The 22,917-nt window shown below is 35.6% G+C and overlaps 1 protein-coding gene across 2 annotated transcripts in view; it reads right to left on the reverse strand.

The window, feature by feature from the left end:
• Mis18bp1 (MIS18 binding protein 1) overlaps window positions 1-22,917 on the reverse strand; it is a 34,596-nt gene that overhangs the window by 7,167 nt on the left and 4,512 nt on the right. For both annotated transcript variants that reach the window (XM_052738610.1, XM_052738611.1), the window contains 10 exons: window positions 21,469-21,935; window positions 18,156-18,229; window positions 15,647-15,777; window positions 14,933-15,020; window positions 13,831-13,976; window positions 10,953-11,056; window positions 9,435-9,531; window positions 6,232-7,039; window positions 2,598-2,770; window positions 1,027-1,187 (listed from right to left, as the gene is read on the reverse strand). In XM_052738610.1, the coding sequence (XP_052594570.1) occupies window positions 1,027-1,187; window positions 2,598-2,770; window positions 6,232-7,039; window positions 9,435-9,531; window positions 10,953-11,056; window positions 13,831-13,976; window positions 14,933-15,020; window positions 15,647-15,777; window positions 18,156-18,229; window positions 21,469-21,935 (2,249 nt within the window). The remainder of the gene's footprint in view (window positions 1-1,026; window positions 1,188-2,597; window positions 2,771-6,231; window positions 7,040-9,434; window positions 9,532-10,952; window positions 11,057-13,830; window positions 13,977-14,932; window positions 15,021-15,646; window positions 15,778-18,155; window positions 18,230-21,468; window positions 21,936-22,917) is intronic.

Genomic DNA, 22,917 nt, shown 5'->3' on the forward strand with positions numbered 1-22,917 from the left:
AAACATCTTTCCATTTATTAGTGTCCTCAATTTTTTTAATAAGTTTTTTCCTTTTTCTAAAATCAATTTCATTGTGGAGATCTTTTACCCACTTGATTAAATTTCTTCCAATGTCTTTTGTTTTTTTGAATATTGTAAATGGAAATGCTTTTTGATTTTTTTTCAGCCAGTTCACTGAGGGTGTATATAAGTGCTACTTCTTTTGTAAATGCTAGTTTTGTGATGATAAGTGATAAAACACAGGGCCTGGCACATGTAACCACTGAGCAACATCCCCAGCCCCATATGTTGGCTTTAGATCCTGCAATTTTGCTTAACTGCTTCAGTTTTGAGGAGTCTTTCTACATGTAAGTTTTTCTACATATAAAATCAGTTTTGTAGCACTCATCTCATCTAGCCTTATATAGATTCTTCATGAGAATTAAGTGGGCTAGTTATATGATACAGATTCCAAAGCACAAAACAATTCATTTGCTTTATGGGAACCTTTGAAATGATCACAGCTTCACCACCTGTCTCCTGTAGTGCAGGGCACTGTCTAGGTACTGCAATAGTTGCTCTGCTGGGGCTAGCTGGTTTAGCGAGGAAGAGCCCCTGTTCTAGTATAGTGACATTTGTGAGGACCCAGGGATGGAGAGTCAAAGGCCTCTATCCCCCAGAGCTGTATGTATTCCAGTTGGTCTCCAAATGCTCAGCTTGTAAGTCTAAACTTTCAAAGTGCAGCTCTCGACCCAGTTGCTTTGCTTATTCTTTGTCAAAGAAAAATGAGTGTCATCTATCTTGTAATGTCCTTGGCCCATCTCTTCATCTTGTATTTGGTTATACCAGTACTAAACACTCAAGAGCAGACTCTAGAAACTGGTAAAAACAGCATGTATCAGCAGATCTCTTTCTGTACTTTGTTCATGTATGTAAAGACTACAGATCCTTGACTGTAATATTAGTGATAAACACTAACAGTATATAAAAATGAAAACTACCAGAATCGATATAAAAATGCAGACTTCATGCAGTCAGCACTCCTACCAGTACTCTCTGTTTCTGCAAGGGTGTCGCACTGAAAAAGTCATCGTGGTTGTCTTTGGGCAGCTGTTCCAGATAATCTCGCATTTGTCGTTTCCTTTTAAGAGTTCCCACTCTGGCAGTTATCTTAATACTCTTTTGCTCAGCAGCATTGTCTTTCTCACCTAAGAGTTAATAAAACATTTTGACAATGGTCTGGTAATTTTACCTGCTTTATAAAACTAAAACCCTCTCTTACTTTTTTCCTACAGAACAAATAATTTTTAAAGATTTATTTTGCTGGGCGGTGGTGGCACACACCTTTAATGCCAGCACTCAGGAGGCAGAGGCAGAGGGATCTCTGTGAGTTCAAGGCCAGCCTGATCTACAAAGCAAGATCCAGGACAGGCTCCAAAACTACACAGAGAAACCCTGTTTCAAAAAAACCAAAAAAAAAACCCAAACAAAACAACAACAAAAACAAACAAACAAACAAACAGATTGATTTTATGTGTGTGTTTTGCACCACAGGCATACTTGGTGCCTATGAAGGTCAGAGGAGAGCACTGGATCCTCCGGAACTGGTATTATGGATGGTGTGAGCCATCATTTGAGTTGCTGAGACCCAAACCTGGGTCCTCTGCAACAGTAACAAGTGCTCTTAACCTCTGAGCCATCTCTCCAGGCCCACTCTCACTTTTTAAAAATGTTTTGTTCTAAGAATGACTTAATCCCTGTGTGTTTCCTTATACCAACCAAGGGTGGGCCAGAAAGGACTCCGAGGTAAAGGACCTTTCTCCAAGCCTGACAACCCGAGTTCAATTCCTGGGGCCTGCATGGTTGAAGAGAACCAACTCCCTAAAGCTGTCCTCTGACCTTCATTCTCATGCCTTGGCGCACACACACAAACAAGCATGCAAGCATACACATGCACACATACACATATAAATAAATGCTAAAAATTTAAATTATAAAAAAAAAAGAAAAACACGCCCAAAGGTAGGAGGCAGCCTCCCATCTAAAACTTTTATTCCTGAAGCTGAAGCCCTAACAAAGCTCACTAGGCATAGCTCAGACACACACACACACACACACACACACACCAAAAAAAAAAAAAAAAAAAGCGGTGGCTTTGGAACATGGCACAATGACACAAGCCTGTAGTCCCAGCTACTTGGAGGCTCTCTTGAGCTCAGTCTGGACAACGAACTGAGACCTTTGCCTCTCCAACAAATTACTATGGGACTTCTCTGACAAGCAACAGATAGGAGTACATTTCAGATTACAAAAACAAAATTTATTAGTTTTTCATAAAGTATGACAGGGACTGTAAGCAAATGCTCGAGCTAAATTATACCCTCAGATATTGCAATATGTATCAAATTTCAAACTTACTAGAACAAATTCTGAGCAAAAGGCTACTAAACTATTATTAATAGAATTAGCTACATAGGTTAAGGCTTAAAATATTATCTTTCAAGATTTTAAATTTTGAAGGAAACAACTGATACAAGATTCACGAATAAACATAAAATATAATTCGTAAGCATTTAGAAGTACACTAAACACTCTAAGAAAACAATGATAAAAGTTACCATTTTGGACCTTGAAATCGGCTTGCTTTTTCTTAGAGACATGTTTTCGGGATCTTTTGCCTTGGGGATCTTCTATGTATTTCCTCTGGCACTCATCAGCAGTTCGAGAACCAACTGCCATAGCCACATCTGACCAAAAACCAGGCTTGTGCTTTGGAAGAGATGTAAAAGCACTAGGGGAGACCAAAAATAGTTAAGAACAAAAGATTCAAGTCACTAAACGGATCTCCTGAGAGCATAAGTCAGTAATGTTTACTAAGCTGGAAGACTTTTTTTTTTGGTTTTTCGAGACAGGGTTTCTCTGTGTAGCTTTGCCTTTCCTGGAACTCACTTGGTAGCCCAGGGTGGCTTTGAACTCACAGAGATCCACCTGGCTCTGCCTCCTGAGTGCTGGCATTAAATGCGTGCGCTACCACCGCCCGGCTGGAAGACTATTTTTTAAACCAAAATGATTCTGGATAACTATTCAGAAAAAAAGATACCAATCTCCCTGTATTCCATAACTTTCTTATTACAATATAATTACAATATGAAGAATATATAACTGTACATGTCTAATAAAATGCTTTCAAACTATTTCTATTAAATATAAAATCTTTTCCAATCTTTTAACATTTTCCCCCTGAAGTTCAACTACTCAGTGATTTGATCTTTGAGGGAATTCTGGCATAAAATAACTTCTATATATTGTTTATCAAGTATTACTAGTGCTAAATCTGCCAGATGAACTCCTAGGTCTTACATAGTTTTATGGTTAATGGTGAATGGGCATGGTCATGCATGATGAATGCATGACATGTGCATATAATGGAAATAGCACACATTAATACATACAACTGATACTTTAATACTACTACTAATAAAAATGAAGCTGGGAATGATGGCATGCACCTGTACTCCCAACACTAGAGAAAGTGAGGCAAAAAAATGAAAAGTTTAAGGAAAATAAATAATACTGTCTCAAAAACTAAAAAGATTTAAATACAAAGTGGTTCCAAGTCAACCTATAAATGAAACTCTGAAAGTTCATTTGCAAATAACAGTTTAAAGGCTACCCTACTACTTCCACCTCCTCACACTCCCATCAAGACTTTGTGGTGGTTAAGGTGACAATTCAGCCAGATGATAACTAATTCAGAAATCGCCCTAACATGGTAGAGTGAATACTCCTTATCTCAGATACTTAAGACACAGGTGTGTCAGATTTAAGATACATATACTTGGATGGGATTCAGTCAGAACATGAAATTAATTCATGTTCATATATACCGTCTACATACAGACCACAGGTGATTATAATTTTGTTTTGTTGATAGCTGGAAAGCACTCTACCATTAAGCAACACCAACCTCTAGAAGATAATTTCATATAGTCATTTTAACACACCTATGTACTAACTGTGATCCATCATCACAGGAGGTTAAGCATATTCCACTAGTGTTAGCTGTTTCACAAAGAGTTTTAGATTTTAGAGCTTTTAGGTTTTCAGATGAGGGGTAATTAACTAATATAATAATATTACTCCAACTTTATCAAGTTTCCTAGTAGTGTATAAAGCTATTGGCAAATCTAGGACTGTCTATATTTTAAAAGAACTATTTTTCATTAAAAAATTATTCTTAATGCATTTAATAAGTCAGTAATTGTAAATAACTTCCAGGTTATTCCAGGTAAAGTAATAGATCCTTGATATAACTTAGGGTGATGCCCTGACTGACATTAGTCCTGTCAGGTTTGCACTCTCTCCTCAACTTTCAGTACTCTATTCTTTCTAGCCTTTGTCAAGATTTCTAAATATGTCCTCTCCTTTCTATATGAAATGCACTTATCTTCAATCTTTGGCTCACTTCTGATTTATCTTTCACCTCTTAGTTCACATATCCATCTAAATTAGGTCAGACTGTCTTTATAGTCTCATAAGCACATATTCTCATAAACTTGTTACAGTGATACGGTAGATGCTAAACATCTTCTAGGCTATAAATACAATTAAAAAATACAAAGCGCCGGGTGGTGGTGGCACGCGCCTTTAATCCCAGCACTCGGGAGGCAGAGGCAGGTGGATCTCTGTGAGTTCGAGGCCAGCCTGGGCTACCAAGTGAGTTCCAGGAAAGGCGCAAATCTACACAGAGAAACCCTGTCTTGAAAAACCAAAAAAAAAAAAAAAAAAAAAAAAAAAACACCAAAAAAAAAAAAATACAAAGCAATGGGCTGAATATTAAGAACCACTTGAAGATTTCAATTCATGAAGTCAGACTGGGAAGTAATTTGCATTTTTCAGATGCTCATCAATCACTGGGGAGGTCTAGAATAGGTTTTTGTGTGGGATCACAGGGGACTGGACGTCAGAGAAAGAAAAGCAAGAGAACGAGAATTAGAACGGGCAAACAGTATGCTTATGGGCCCATTTCTTGATCATTTTTAGCCCTAAGTCTAGCTTAGGCGGAGAAACAAAAGGGAAAAAAAGTGGACATTCACCCCGGGTTTGGTGATATGTAACATTCCAGACTTTCCAACTGAGTCACTACTGTTTACTTTCCTAAACTTACAAAAGATTCCAAGCATTCTGTCTAGGTTTTAACTGTACAGTCCAATAAACATAGCACACTTATTCCACCTTACTGGAAATTAAGTCTTTACAGTACAGAAATGTGACTACTGAGGTGTTAGCTGAGTGGTAGAATGTTTGCCTACTATAAAGAAGGCACCGAGCCTGATCCCCAACACTGGGGGGAGGAGGGGAGAAGAAGGAAAGAAGGGAGGGAAGGAGAGATGTAAAAAAAATTAAAAACCTTTTTAGATGTTTTGAAATATAAAGGGTAAGAAGTTATATGATAAAGAAATGATGAGAGATACAGCTAGAAGAGGTAAAATTGTTAACATGGTCTGATTTTGATCTAAAGCAGAATATACGAAGTTACATTAAATGCAATGACAATTTCCGATTTTCTTGATTTGTCCACATGTGTTGTACTATCTCTTTAATCTTCCCATTTAGGCTTCATGACTCAATTCTGATCTAGTTTCTATACTACCACACTACTGAAACTCTTAGTCTCTATAGTCAAATTTAATACTTTTTAATAATTTTTTTTTTGAGTGCGAGTGTTTTGCCTGCATCTATGTTTGTGCACAGAGGCCAGAAAAGTATCAGACTCCCTGGAACTAGAGTTATAGAAAGCTGTGAATCACTATGTGGGTGCTGGGAACCAAACCCAGGTCTTGTGGAAGAGCAGTCAGTGCTCTGAACTGCTGAGCCCTCTCTCCAGCAGAACTCAACATCAATTCTTTTTTTTTTTTTTTTTTTGGTTTTTTGAGACAGGGTTTCTCTGTATAACTTTGGAGCCTGTCCTGAATCTTGCTCTGTAGACCAGGCTGGCCTTGAACTCACAGAGCTCTGCCTGCCTCTGCCTCCCAAGAGTGTTGGGATTAAAGGCATGTGCCACCACTGCCCAGTTTCAAATTCAATTCTTAAAGATTGTGATTTATCACCAATAGCAGACAGAATAATCGCTCATTTCTTCTGAATACTTCCTAACATCACTATCCTAAGACTGATGTGGAATCACTAAATCAAGCCCTTTGTCCTGTTTTGTAACCATTCTGCAGATATTCCAGAGACAAAACTACTTACCGATGAAGCTTCTGTAATTCTTGCTCACTCCATTCTTCATTATCAATTAAACCAGGTAGATGACAGCCTACCAGTTGCCTGTTTGTTGTATCAGATCCTTTAACTTCAATCAGAAAGTCCTTGCTAACACCAGATTTTGGAAGCGTTTCTTTAGCAGAAGATCTAGGTTTCTGTGGTGTGATACGAGAACCACTCTCACCTTCAGATTCTGAAACCAGCAGGATATCTTTTGTGATACTGCACGGGTTTTTTCTCTGGTCAATCAGCCTTTCTTTTCTATTTCTTGCTCTGGTTTTACTTCTAATCTCTGTTTCATTCTCTTCACTTGACAAAAGTGATGAGAAATGACTGTTAGGTGATACGGCTACTTGATTTTCAGTTTTCTTCAATTTCGAGGACAACTTGATATTCTTCTTAAAATCACTGGTGACCACTTGCTTATTTTTAGGGCAAGGTATCTGAATTTTCTGTCTGACAGTGAGTATATCACATTTACTGCAATCTTCCTTGGAGTTACTTTTATAACCCATGCTGTGTTCAAAGGTCTCTAAGGACTTATGCATAGAACTTACATGTACATCTGACTCACTTTCTTCTTGATGCTTTGGTTGGAAAAAATCAGGTACTCCTTTGATACAGAGATTGTGCTCTATACATTTTTGCTCTATCACCTTTCTAGTTTTAAGTGGTGTCATTAAAACATAAACTTCCTTCTGATTCAGAGGCAGGTATTTTCTTTCTTTGTCAGAGGTAGGCTGTTCCAGTGAGTCCGGTGTATCAATGGGTACATCTAATACTTCAGTTCTCTCTTTATTGCATTGGACAAAACCAAAACCAAAATCCCTTTAGTATAGAAAAAAATACTTTTACGAAATAAAACAATTTTCCCCCATAGGTTACACAAAGCACTGGTCTATGTAGATCACTGTCACTTTAAATATAAGCATGTAATTATACAATCCTGCCAAGGACTTCCCAGTTTACTGGCATACATGTAAGCTTTTGTACCTGGCCTTTGGTATAGTTTCAATCTGTCACTGACCTCAAATTAGAATCATTCTCTGAGTTAATATTAGAACATGTATTTTTCAAATATGCTTGGACCTGAATATTACTCTCTCTGAAAAATTTCCTTTACTTATCTATCTATAAGACAAAATACTACTTGCATAGACCTTAGTCTTTAACCCACTGTGTCCATAAACTGTCCCCATTCTTTGAACTAAAAGCTCTCCATCCTTTAAGTTTCTAGAATACTTTTTTAAAATGCCATTTTAGTGTCCTACTTTTCATTGTACACCAGTCATCTTTTAGTTACAGTAGGAAAATCATTAATGTAAGAACTTTACTTTCATAAATTTTTTTTTTTTTTTGGCTGATGTTATTAGACTCTCAAGTATTAGTAGATACTAAACAAATGTTTTAAGAATCAATTCTCAGAATGTAAAACAGGAGATGAAGAAATCCATTAGGGTCACTAAACCTAAGCAATCAGAAAAATGTGGAACTCTATGCATACCAGTAGCTCTGCTTTCATCCCCAATGTAGCCAATGTAGCACCTTTTTCAAATCTCTCCAGATCTCCAAGAATTATCATGGGAAGTAACAGAAACTGCAGAACTTGGTATCTTTATTCTATCATCTTACTGGGGAAGAAAGCAAATGAGACCAGCTGTCTGATCGAAAAATTGAGAAACTAGAAGCAAATCTACCTGAAATTCTAACTTCATTAAATTCTACTTATGCTTATTGTGGTGGTTTGAACCAGAATGGCCACCACAGGCCACATGTTTGAATGTTTGGTCTTCAATGAGTGAGACTGTTTCAAAGGAATGGTAGGTTTGGCTCTGTTGGAGATGTGTCACTGAGGAGCAGGCTTTGAGGTTTCAAAAACCCATGCCATTACCAGTTAGCTCTGTCTCATGTCTGAGGGTCAGATGTGAACTCCCAACTACTGCTCCAGCACCATGCCTACCTAATGCCATGATCCCTACCATGATGGCCATGGACTAATCCTCTGAAACTATAAGCAAGCCTCTCAATTACACTTCTTTCTAAAAGTTGACTTGGTCATGGTGTTTCTTTACAGCAAAAGAACAGTAACTAAGACACTTATTAAGAATTGTAAATCACCATACCATCGTAACAAAAATACTGCAACTATGTATACATATCATGCCATAAAAGGTAAACAACAAAATAAACTGTTAACAGTTAATAATGGTGGGGGAAACTTCAAAATTATAATTTGTGGATAATTTATTTGATTAGTACCACTATCCTAATGAAAAAAAAAAACCCAAAAATGTTTCCATAAGATTTTTCATGAATCATAGATTTACAAAGTATTTTCTTCCAATTCCTTACATAAATCAAATAAAGCATTCAGTTAGAAATTTTTCTTTTCTTTTTTTTCAAGATGGAATTTCTCTTTGTAGCCTTGGCTATGCTGGAACTCACAGAGATCCCCACCTGCCTCTGCCTCCCAAGTTCTGGGATTAAAGTGCACCACCACCACCACCACCACCACCACCACCACCACCACCACCACCCGGCTCAGTAAGGAGGTTTTAAAAATTTGAATATTCTCATTTTGAACAAAATATTTCTAGTGAGAATATTTTTAATCATTTCATTTTATTTAACAATCTCAATAAACATTCAGCCTCTTTTAGGTACTTTAAATTCACTTGTTTGAATCTAGTAGCCTAGACAGTACTGTATTCCTCCCCACTTTTGTGAATATTCACAGTTCTTCATTTTCGCTTTTCAGTTATAGTAAAAATACCACTAGGTCCATGGACTTAACGTAACATGAAATCTTGAACTTGTTAGTATTTGGAGAAAAGGCACTTTATATTTTGGTACATAGCCTTTAATTATTCTGAAAATCAAAAGTTATCAAACCTTAATTATGGCATTAATTTCCTAAAAGAAAACATTCATATGAGCACAATTAAAGCAATATATAACTTTATGAAATAAAGTGACTTAGGGATCACATTAAAGGCAAATCTATAAATAATATCATATTTAAAGGAACATGCTACTTTATTAAATAATCATTTTATGCACAAATAACTACTTTAAATCATTAACGTATTTACCACTTTATATCAAGAAACTTAGAATACCATTTTATTACATTAAAAATTATTTTAAAGTTACTGTCCTAGTCATTACACAGTTACTAAAGATATTACCTTGCTTCTGACTTTGAATTTTCTTTTCATTTATTCCTTCAGAATTCTCACAGGTTTTTGAAGGAAATTTTCTGCACTCTTTTTTTCCAGTTAATTCCTTCAAAATAAATAATGCACTTTTAACAACTACAACCTAGACATGACCTTGGGCATTTCTATAGCATGCATCAAGTATTAAAAAATTCTAGGTACCTGCTACTCTACAAATTTCATTAATGCAGCATTCAGAAAATTAGAACTGTAACTTTAGAAGTAGTACATAGGGTTACATGATCCTACAAAAGCCTTATTATTTGCAGTTTTTCTTTTTGAAGGTATGTGCTTTGTAATTTATGTGCATGTGTCTGCCATGTGTGTAAGAGTGCCCAAAGGAGGCTAGAAGAAGGTGTCAGATCCCCTGGAACTGGAGTTAAAAAAACCTAACTGATGTAGGTTCAGGGAAGTGAACTATATGTCCACTGGAAAACAGGAAGCACACTTAAGACCATATTTGCAGTACTTCAAGTACTTTTGCGTATTTCAAGTATTTTTTTATATGTTTTAATTTAAAGCTTCACTTTTGTTATTGTTGCCTGTGCTTTTATAATGAAAAATGGAAAACAAAATCTCTAAGGGCTGAAGAGATGGCTCAGCACATAAAGACGCTGATCCTGAGGACTCTCATAATGGAAGGGGAAAACTGCCATGGGCAAGTTGTCTTCTGATGCCCACTTGCTTGAGGTAGCATCCACACGCCCTCCCTGCTTTACCAAATAAATAAATGTAAATTTTAAAACAAAATAGAACACTATAGAAATTAGAGTTAAAGTTAACAGAGTTTTCCAAAACTCAGTTGAGGCCTTCAAAGACGAAAAGACTTATACAAAGTTTTCCCTACTGCCTAGAGATGGTTACTTGACTGCAGGCAGCTATAACACATAATTCCATCGTATCCAGACATTTAAGATGAATAAAAAAGTTACATAAACTTTATCTGGTAGGCATTTTTGCAAGCTCTATACTTAAAAGATTGAGGAGTACTGGGATCAAACCAAGGGTGTATCTCTTACACATCACAAATACTCTACCAATGGAAGTACATCCCATCCCTACGTTTTTTTGTTCTTTATCATTTATTAGACATAGTCCTTGTCACAAACACCTGTTTAACTTCAACAGCAGGTCCCTCAAAAAAGTTTTTACTCTCAATGTAAGCTTTTCCTTTTCTAACCTTCTCTTAAACACTGACTTAAAGATAACCTGAGTCTGTTTTCCTGAAACAATTCTTGCAGTTCTTAAGATCTCAAATAGAGAAAACAAAACAAAACAAAACAAAAAAACAAAAACATCTCAAATAGATTCCTTTTGACTTTTGCAGTTTCTGAGTTAGGACTGACCAATATAAATGATACTTATCAAAAAGAAATTATATCTTTTGATGCAGTCCTGAAACTTTTCAGGTACATTATGTCCCTAAGCATCAGTACCTGACCTAACTGACGAAGTCATAGATGCCACTATTTGAGTAGTATGACTTACTTGGTTATGTAGGAGCCTTAACTGTGGCTTATTTAGACAATTACTATATCCAGTGTTTATTTCTGCAGTTCCTGGCAACCCATTGTGCTTATTTTTCTTCATTTCTGTGAATTCAAAGGTGGAGCATTAAGTAATTACATAAAAGATTCGGTGTTTTTTTCAGCAGATCATGGTGTTCTATGCCTGTATTCGTATCACCCTGGACACTAAAATGAATGCTGCCAACATAAAAAAGGCTGTCTCAGGGAAAGGAGGGAGGGAAAGACAGAAGAAAAAGGAAGAAAAAAGAGTGAGAAAGAGAGAGGGCGAAGGGAGGGAAAGAAAAATGGAAGGAGGATAAGAAGATAAGTTGCTTTTCCACATTAAAGAGCTAACTATGGGAAGAAAACTCTGCATAATGAAATGTCATGTATATTCACTGTAATTTGATTTATAATAAATTTTTTTTGGTAGGACAGTCCACTCTCAATAGGTTATGGCTTAGTTCAAATTACTTTTATTTTCCTAAAAAAAATTAAAAATGAACAATCATATTGTTTATACCTGCTTTGAACCTCTTATCATATCTAAACACAGAATAGTGTAGTTAATTAATTTTGTGAATTTATATATCCTATACATCCAAACTGCACATCTACTAAATAGAAAGTTAGTGATTGTTTTTCTTATTCTTTTTGTGTATGAAATTATGTTTCAGTTAATTTATATACTTCAATGTATAACTGAATCCACATTATTTTTAGCAAAATCAAGTTTTAAATTATTTTGTGGAGAATTTCTATTTTTTTCCTCCATAGGAATGCTGTGGCTCATGGGCACCTACACACAAACACTAATTCAAAAATTAATTACTTAAAATGAGGACTTTTGTTTTAGTTGCTATTATTGCTTTTCTGACTGGATTTTGTACTACAGACCAGAATGACCTTGAATTCCAGATGTTCCCGATTCGTTCTCCTAATTGCTGGGATTACAGGTATGTGCCAGAGCATCTGGCCTGAAAGGTATTTTGTTACTCTTTTAGAAACTATAAAGATACACAAGGATGGCCCTAACCCCTGAGATTACTGTATAGTATAGGAAGCTGATACTATAGTAGTCCTTCATAACATGCTTATGTAAGTGTTTAAAGAGTTTTTTAAACTACAATACTATGATGTAATAGTTATAACACTAAATATGAAAAATTACATTAGATAATTAAAATAATCATGTCATCTTAAACTATCATGGGTTGGAACATTTATATAACCTTAGTTGTTTAATGTCAGGCAGAGTTAAGTGGTTTTTTTTTTCATGTAATTTTTAGTTATGTGTGTGTGTGTGTGTGTGTGTGTGTGTGTGTGTGTGTGTGTGTGTGTCTGTCTATGTGTCTGTGTCTGTGTGTCTGTGTGGGGGTTTATGCACAAGCAATGGCTCCGGAGGCCAGGAGGGGATATTGGATTCCCTGGAGCTGGAAATACAGGCAGCAGTGAGCTGCTTGTTGTGGGTGCTGGGAAGTGAACTTAGGTTCTCAGCAAGAGCAGTTCATGCTCTTAGCCACTGAGCCACCTCTCCAACCATGGTTTTTCATTATTTTCTCATAGAAAATGTAATGATATATTGGCAACAACAAAAACAACCAATAAGAAAATAAAGCATCATCAATCAAAATGATTTGTGAAAGAAGATAATTACTTACTAACACTTCATAATTAACATCTAAAAGTTCCACTAAAACATATCATCTTAGAAAAATGATTCAATCATAATATCATAGTATGTGCCCTTAAACTGCATTTGTTAAAAGAGAAGCCATAACCATCCCTAAATTTCTAACATGAAGCAGGGTCCATAGATGCTTTAAAGGTGTCTGGTTCTTCACAGGTGGACAGACTGCAGGGTAAACTGTTTACCAAACTTCGGTCTTTTAAATTTGTATGCCACCCCACTTGCCACATGTTTTCTATAGCATTTGCAACAATCGTATTTACAATTCAGCTCTCTTTCCTAAAAAAAGTGACTCAGAATTATTTTTCATTTAGGAGTTAAAAAAAGGGGAGTGGGTTGGGCAATCACAAGTAATATAGTCCCAAGACTTCAGAAGACTCAAAATGTTCTAGTAATAGTCAACCTGCCAATTTTAAGAAACCTGAATGACTTTTGTATAAAGGAAGGGTTGAGAAAGATTTAAAGCTTTGGTAAGTGAAATTTTTGCAATCATTTACATATTTAAATTATTGCTTTCTCTGAACTAAAAAAAGATATAGAAAATTTCAAGAAAGGGAGTTCAAATGACCTAACAACATTAGAGTGAGATGTAGTATATTTACATCTAACACGACACCATACCATACTTTTAGCAAAAATAATCTCCAATTCTCGGAAGTTTTAAAACTGTGTATAGCTCTTAGCTAAAGTTAAGGTAAAATTCCAAGAAATGTGCACAACAGACTCAGTAACTTTTACCATCTATTTAATTGAGGGAACTATAAGTTAATCTTCAGACATTATTTGTGAGAGTGGGATGGTGTTAGATGTAGAGCATGTTAGACAAGAGCTGACATAGAACAGTTCTGCCAACTACCTTTATAGCACTTGCCAGTCAAGAATATAGGCCAGTTCCTGCACAAATATAGATACTTGTCTCTACTACATGATTGCTGGTAGCCTAAATATAACCTTTTATTGATCTACTTATTGGAATTTCGGCATTGTGATTAAAGGTTTATCCCATGAAATCAAAGGAATAATGATGCACAGCAGTCTGTAGAGTGAAGAAGCAAGAATTTCAAGGTACTAGTTAGTCAAAGAGCACCACACTATACATTAGATACAACAAACAGTGTTAGCTTATGTAAGACTATCACTGTAGCAACAAAGAAAAATTCAAACATACCCAAGCTATCATCAATAAGGTCGTAAGTGACACTGGCCTTTTGGAGAACATCAGTTTGTTTATCTTCTACATAATTTTTCATTGATTTTTGTTTCTCATGTCTTGCAGTTTTCTGTCTGGTCTTATTTCTGTTCTTTTCTTCAGCCCTAAAACAATTGTGTTATTTTTTCTCTCTAATATTGGTTCTCAAAAGAACTGAAAAGCTCAACCCACAAACAACAGGATGATCAAGGAGTTCAAGGGCAGTCTGGGCTACACACTGAGGATAACCCCTTACATGTGAACCTTCTCAAAACAAACGAGCATTTAAAAAACAAAGAACAACTATTTAAGCGAATTTAAAAAAACTATAGGAGAAAGAGCTACCAGTGGTAGAGCACTTACCTAGCAAGTGTGAGGCCAGGATTAAAAACACTACTGGGCAGTTGCTTATTTTGGTAAATACTGTTTACTGAAACATAGCCATGCTCATTCAATTTATACTACCTCTAGCTGCTTTTCTGTTGCAAAGACAGAGTTGAGTGGTTGAGAAAAGAAGTATCATGCCCAGAAAAATACCATCTGGCACTTTATAGGAAAAACAGCCACCATTTCCTATACTGAGTTACTTGTGCTTGAATAAAATTTAAAGCTCTGTATCTTCTACTGGTTCTCGAAGAACAAGAATTAATAAATATTTTTCTCTTAATGGCTGCTGAGTACCCGGCAGGTGACACTCAAAAACGACTGAATATTAATGGAAAAAAAAATCAATCAAGAAGTTCAGACCAATATTTGACAACTAAATGCCATTTAAAGAGTAGGTGATTGAAGAATTCTCCTTGAAATATGGCTAAGCTTTTATTTTTAACTTACTCAACATGACAGAAATTCTAATAAAACATTATTATTTCTAAAACACCTAAGATCACAAAAAAAAACCCTTCAAAATTAGCACATAAACACAAAAAGCCAACAAACTAAAAACCACTTTACATTGGTTACAGAAGCATATACATCTGAAAAGGATCATTATATTCTGTATCTAAAGTGAGTACATTTTAGGGAACATAACTTATACCTTGATAAAGCCGATTTAAAAAAAACGTTAAGGACACTTTACCTTAATTGTTCTAGAAAATTATCAATGTGTTCCTTCCAATTTCGGGGGAATCCAAACATAAATTTTCTTATGAGATAACAGGGATATCCTATTTAACAATAAGCAAAATAAATAGATAATTTTTTAATTTAAAAAAGAAAGAAAAAAGTGATCCAAAAGCCTATTATTTTAAAGTGGCATCTCTAGCTGACTGTCCGTCAAGAAATGCATACTTGTTTTACTATATGCTAAGCACTGCTGGAGATACTGAGGACCCATCAGTTAAGCAAGTAAAAATTCCGCCACTACACAGTTGATGTCTAGTGTGCAAGAGAAAGCCAAGCCAGGAGTTACAGGAAAAGTGGTCAAGCATTTTCATGGGAGAAAAGGAGAGAACAGAACTGAAAAAGGGGAAGTCAGGAGATTCTACTGCAATAGGAAGACAAGTTCTAGGAACGTGAGGGAGTGAGTCATGTGGCAATATGGAGTCAGAATATTAGAAATAGGAAAATGAAATGTCTCTGACAAGGTAACAGCTGGTCTGTTTGTGAAATGAGACTAGCAAAGCTAAACTGCCACATGGAGTCAGCACTAGATGTTTACTCAAAGGGGTAATAAAGGTAGTGGGGTGTTATGGGTCATTACAAGGGTTAGGGGCGATATATGAGCCTGGGCATTTATTTAAGAAAAAGGAGAAACTATGCAATGATTTAACTAATAATGATACCCATTTACCTGCTTCTTTCATGGAAATCTGGTCTATCAATCCTTTTAATATATAAATGTTGCCTGATAATGTCCGAAGTTCATTGTGTTTAATCCGCTCTACAATTACATTACTATGCCAATAAACATCAGTCATATCTCTAGGGAAAAAAGGATAAGCTTAGTAAGGACACCGTATTTACACTTTACCAAGAGCTTTATATACATATAGAAGCATACAAATTTATAATAAAGTACTGATTTTGAGCCAGGTATATATAATCCTAGCACTTGGTAGGTAAAAGCAGGAAGATTGTTCCAAGTTTGAGGCCATGACAACTAGGGCCTCATAGTGAGATGAATGCCACCCTTCAAAAAGTACTAATTTTGTACTTTTAGCTACTACAACAACAGCATTACTACTCTAACTGTAAAACACTTGAGGGCTAACCAGTACAGAACTCAACTGCTTGGCTAATGTAATCCTCGGAGTATATGCCAAGAACTATATTGTGGTCAATCAATCTATGTATCTAATATAAAATATAGCATTAGCAAGGAAACAGAAACCAATTATCATCAAATATTTGCTGCTGGCAATAACTGAAACTTCAGCTTAACAGTTGCTAAGCTTTCAAAGAATTTTGGCAACCCTTATCCTGACATTTTTATACTATGTTGGCTTTTTTTTTCCCCTCCAGAAATGTATTTTTATTTATTCAGATGGAGTCTTGCTGTTTTCTTCATATTTTTATTTATTTAGTTTGTGTATGCCATGGAATTCATATGGAGTCAAGAGACAGCTTCTGGGAATCAGTTCTTTACTTCCAACAACTGGGTCCAAGGGATCAAACTAAATTGTACAACCTGGCAGCAAGTACCTTTGCCCTCTGAGCCATCTTGCTGGCTCCTGGGTCTTACTATGTTACCCAAGATAGCCTTCGACTTTTACATCCTCAAAGTACCTGAGATTATAGATTAACATGCACTCCCACTCCCTACCACCCTCCTGCTCCATGTTCTGAAATGTTAAGTAGATCCATGCAATTTTGAGGGGTTTTGTCTTTTCTTAACTATAAATTTTGAGGGGTTTTGTCTTTTCTTAACCATAAATAAATAAAGGCAAATGCTTTTACCTTCATTTTGTAAGGAGGTTCTAGTTGAGAAAAAAAATAAAGTTGCAAATCACTGACCCAGAAATCTACTCTTCATACTTCTTTAAATGAAACTAACAATAAATATAAAATTAGAACCAAATATGAAGGTGTATTAGATAAGTGCTGAACATTCTTCATTCAATAGATAATAAACATACATATACCTGAGTTATAAGGACGTTCTCTCAACTAAATCAAATGGGATTAAACACATACCTTAATACTTACCTTTGATTCTTTTATGTTTTATTTAATATATTTTTTTGATTTCTGTGTATATATGGTTTTTTTGTTTTGTCTTGCTGTTGTTGAGACATGGTCTCTCTACATGGCCCTGGCTGTCCTGGAACTATGTAGACCAGGCTAGCCTCAAACTCAGAGTCACCTGCCTCTGCCTCTGGAGTATAGGGATAAAAGGTATGTACCACCACAGCCTGCAGCTTTATTTAACATTTAAATCAAACTCTAAAAGACACTGCTCTTTAATACTGCAAATATTAACTCATTTAATTCTTGACACTATCTGCAACAAAGCTGAGCACTAAGCATAAATTGAAAGTCATCCTCAAGTACATAGTAGTGTAAGGCCAATCTGGGATACATGAGATTCTTTCAAAACAAAAGTCTTCCCACAGTATTGGTCATATTATTATTACCATTGTACCAATGAAGAAATTGAGCCTCACAGAGTGTAAGTAACTTGTTCAAGTAACATTGGCAGTAAGCAGCATTAATTGGATGCACAAAGGCAAATGTTTAATCTTGAACATTATGGAAAAGGGGATAAGGCAGTAAGATAGACCACTAGACAACTTTACATATTCAACCTTAGAAACCAGGATACTTTATACTGTTTTTACCACAAGTGTTTTACTACGGGGAAACCGGTTCTCAAATGTAGAACAGAGTAGCTAAGTTCGTCTACTCGTCTGACAATGCTTTCACTTCTGGGAGAACCAAAAGTGTCAATTACTTCATATGTAACTACTTGACAGCTTTAGATAATTTTGATCCTTTGATGGATCAGTAATTTATATCAGACAACTTTAGCAAGGGGTTGGCATTATGTTTTGCTTTTACCTTCAGTTTATAACCTCCTAAGAATGTGTTTTGTAGGAAGATGCTATTTATCACTGATCACTTACATAAAACCACCTTAAATGTTAATAAAAGAACACTTAAGCCGGGCAGTGGTGGCACACACCTTTAATCCCAGCACTCGGGAGGCAGAGGCAGGGGGATCTTTTTGAGTTCGAGGCCAGCCTGGTCTAGAGAGTGAGATCCAGGAAAGGTGCAAAGCTACACAGAGAAACCCTATCTTGAAAAACCAAAAATTAAAAAAAAAAAAAAAAAAAAAAAGAACACTTAAATATTATACTTACACCAGCTTTCCTTCTACACATATAGCTGTATTATTATTGATAACTTTAATCATCCATTCCTGTAGCTGGACTACCTAATCAAACATAAAACAAAGAACACATTTCTTGTGTTACTTGCATGCAGAATTATAAAATTAGCATTAAACACTAGAAAATCTGAACTACAAGAAAAACCGTAAGTAATCCTAGTTTTTTTAGTACCCATCTGAGAACCAGCCCACTTTGAACAGCAATTCTTAAAACTACTGTACTGAATGACCGAAAAAGAATAGACACTTATCTGAGGTTGTACTGTATTGTTTGCCTATAATATAGAAAGGTCTACATTTCAAATACTCATACAAAATGGCTTAGCCATAGGGGGGAGGAGAATCGTAACATATACATTGAACTACCAAAATCTTTTAGAAAACATAGCAACTTCAAGGGTACAAAACAACAACAACAAAACCCTCAAATGTATTATATACCTTGTTTCCAAAGAAATTAACAGTATATTTTTGTTAAGCTGATTTAGAGCTACATTTTCAGTTTCTATATACCATAAAGGTCACAGTTGGTAATAAACATTCAATACCATTCTATTCCAAAGTAAACAGCTGAATAGCTCAGAAAATGATTTTAGTATAAGTAAAATGTCATGAAAATATAAAATTTTCTATGAACACTGATAATAAAACCATTTATAGTTCATAACAATAACAAACAATTACAGTATTTCTGAACAGAACTAAAGCCAAAATTAACAGAATAACTAATAAGTGCCATTATATATATTCACCAGTGACTTTAAACTGAACCAGGAAAACATGCTAAAATGGACAGATGGTCTTTGGTATTGCATTTCTTAATAATTCTTTTAAAATATAGGTATTTGGGCATGTAGCTCAGTGGTATAGCACAAGTCCCCAAGTTTGTTCTCCAAAATTAAAACAAAAAGGTTAGAAGACTAGGATTAATACTATTTTTACTACATTTAGATATACCAGCAGGCAAGAGGAAATATGAGAAAGTATTCCTTGGTGTGCCTTAGATTCACTAGTTCATGTTATCTTTATAATTGTAGGAAGCAAGCACCATCTCCATTTTGCAGAAAAAGAAATTGTAAAATATATATAAATAATTTTTCTATAATATATGACTAGTGGAATTGATGGGTTACAATGCAAATTCTAGAATCTTGTGCTACACTTCTTATTTAAAACGTGCTGTCATCAAACATTTGAGCTATAGGCAGGCACTGTTCTACACACTGGGGATTCAACAAGAAATAAACTGGAAGCTATTACATAGTAAACACTGCCTGTGTGTAAGAGCACACTGGGAGGGAGTAGAAGCAGGAAGAAAGGAGATAGTACTCAAACACATATATACATAGTTGCTATGGATAAAAGAGGCATACAGGAGTGCTTAAGACAGATAGTTAAGAAAGGTCTTGGAGCAGAGAACTGAATAAAATAAAGTACAAGCCACATGATTTGTAAGACTTTTCTAATCAAAGAACAAGTTAAAAAAGCCCTAAATGGGCAGCAGGAAAAGCATAATTCCTTGAAAGGGGTAAGTAAGAAGGAACATAAGGTAAGTTGGGAGACTTCACTCCATGACCAATGATGTAGAAAATGGTAAAGTAGAGTAAAGGCACAAGTTTTTCTTCCGTAACTACAAGTTACTGGAAAACTAGAGTTCAGAGTTAACATATAATAGCTGTAATGATGGACCACAGAAATCTGCATGGGATGAAAAGAGTAATGAGAATATGTGAATGTAATAACTAACGGCTGTCTTAGTGGCATCAGAATATTGAGCATAAGGTAGATATAAAGATTAGTGAAGGGGGAATGATAATAACATGAGATGCATCTGCATTGAGAATCTGGTACATGTGTTAGCAATAATGAGACATTAGTAGGGCTTAAGTAGACGATAAAGGTAGAAGAGGGATCATTAAAAAAGAAATCGTTGGGTGGTTGGACACACCTTTAATCCTAGCACTGAGGAGGCAGAGGCAGGATCTCTGCGAGTTTGAGGCCAGCCTGGTCTACAGAGGGAGTTTCAGGACAGCCAGGACTGTTAATACAGAGAAACCCTGTCTTCAAAAAAAAACCCAAAAAACTAAAAAACAAACACACAACAACAACAAAACAAAAAAAGAAAGAAAAAGAAATCAAGGAGGTTGTACAATGCCCATTTCAGCTAGAGCAAGTTAAAAAATGTTCATAGAATCAACATAGAATACTGATTCTGTTACCTGTGTTACATGTATCTCAAGTTGAAGAGGACACAATATAATGAAGAACTTAGGATGAGTGAGAGAGTAGGTCAAAGTTAGGAAATGTACAGAACTGTCCATGGATATGAGTCCTGGAAAGCTTGAACTTCTTATGGTAACTGGTATAAACAGCATGGTAGAGATGAAGAAATACTAGGAAATCTTAGAATATTTTTTTTCAAATTTTCTTCATACATTTTAAGTCAATATCTAAATTTTTCATCATTACATTTAAGTATTTGTAAACGATACAATTTGTAGCAAATACACTGAGATATAAAACTACAACTACTTCATTTTTAAAATTAAGATAGAATTAAATACCACCATAATTTGATAGCCTCTATCATCTAAAACTTAAGGAACATTCTTTTAACATTGTCCTTTTCCTTTTTTCAGTGCTGGAAGATCAAGCCTTGGGTTTATACATGCTTACATTTCTTCTTGAACTGACATTATATTTCCATCAAAAATGTATCTTAATGTAACATAGTTTGATGCTTAAAGTATTTTTTACTGATCATCCTATGTAACTTTGTATCAAGAAAATTTTCAACTTTTTAAATTTTTTAAAAAAAATTTATTTATTCATATGTATATGGTGTTCTGCCTTCATGCCATAAGAGGGCACCAGATCTCACTATAGATGATTATGAGCCACCATGTAGTTGCTGGGATTGAACTCAGGACCTCAGGAAGAACAGTCAGTGCTTTTAACCTCTGAGCCATCTCTCCAGCCCAAAACTTCTTGACTCCTTAGGTGTTAAAAAATTCTTTTCTTTTCAAATGTTGTTAATAATACCTCAAAAGTCAGAAAAATGGAAGTAGGAGCAACGTCAGCATTCATATCTTACACCATAAGTGAATTGTTGAAATTTACAACTAGTAATAGTGAAAGACAAGAATTGATGACTGAGTCACCTTACTTTCAGCCCATACATCTTTTCACTAGGCTTATAGTTACTACAGTCAACAATAAAACAAGAAACCATAACAAGAGTTTAGATAAGGGGCTATTAGAAACAGAAATAAATGTCTTCCTACCTGGTATTTTTTGACTTCACTTACAATCATGTCAAGCTTTGCAACCTTTCTTTGAGACCGGCCAGGTATTGTTAGATTAAGTCTTGGAATTGCAGGTATAACTTTACATGTATCTTTCATGGAATCTTGAAGAACAGTCCTTCTAGAACCCGTTTTTTCATTTTGTTCTGTAATATCCTCGTTCTCAGTTCCTTCTGTTGTCATATCATTATCAGAAGTCATCAACTGACTATGATGCTTAACAGGAACACAATTAGTACTAACGGCCGTAACATTACTATTTTCAAACTGTTTATAAGCAGAATTACCACCTTCCAAAACAAATGTGTCCTTATTGGATACAGTGGTTTTAACAGTATTTTCTTTCAAATGAAGAACTTGTCTAGCAAACTGAGCTCTAGTTAATGCCTTGCTTGAGATGCCTGAAGCTGAAACATTTCCTTGTTCTTGGTTCAGAATTGGAAGCTCTGCCAAAAAAAACAAAAAAAAATTTATGGAAAAGTCCCATGGAAATAAAAGTTGTTTTAAATCTACTCATATTAAAAATACATCAGACTGGCCTCAACCTAAGTATCTCTAGTTTTTGTTTGGTTTGGTGTTTTCAAGACAGGGCTTCTCTAAGAGTCCTGGCTGTCCTGGAACTATGTAGTCCAGATTGGCCTCAAACTCAGAGATCTGCCTGCCTCTGCCTCCCAAGTGCTGGGATTAAAGGTGTGAGTCACCACCACCACCACCCGGCTTGTTTTGTTTTTTCAAGACAGAGTCTTTCTATGTAGTTATCCTGAACTCGATATGCAGACCAGCCTAGCATCAAACCTACTTCTGCTTCCTGAGGGCTGAGATTAAAGGCATGCGTCACCACACATAATAACTCAAGGTTCAGAGTTAGTTCTTACTGCCCACTGGGAACTACCTAGAACATTTAAACATTTAACAATACTTTGAAGTAAAAAAAAAAAAAAAAAAAAAAAAAACTCAAAAAAAAACAGAACAACAACAAAAAACAAAATTGGTAACTGTAAACATATAAAACAATTACCACAAGAGTTTACCATCACTTAAATTGTGCCTTTCTGCTTTCTTTTCCTGCTGGTGTTGAATCTTTTGTTTGTGGGTGTGATTTGATTTGAATAAGAATGTCCCTTACTCCCCAGAAGCTCATATAGTTAAATGTTTAGTTATCAGGGAGAGGCACTATTTGAAAGGATTAGAAGGTACGCCTTGTTGGAAGAAGTGTGGGTGTGGTGGTTTGAATAAGAATGTCCCACTCTGCCTGCGCCAGGATGATAATGGACTAAGCCCTGACACTGTAAGCAAGCTCCCAATTAAATGCTTTCTTTTATAACAGTTGCTATGGTCATGGTGTCTTTTCACAGCAATAGAACAATGACTAAGACAGTAGAAATGATGTCTGATGATTCCAGAGGAACAACTTGTAGGTTGGCAATT

Source organism: Peromyscus californicus, unplaced genomic scaffold, assembly GCF_007827085.1.
Source record: "Peromyscus californicus insignis strain IS unplaced genomic scaffold, ASM782708v3 Scaffold_15__1_contigs__length_86483966, whole genome shotgun sequence".
NCBI classification, from domain to species: Eukaryota; Metazoa; Chordata; class Mammalia; order Rodentia; family Cricetidae; genus Peromyscus; species Peromyscus californicus.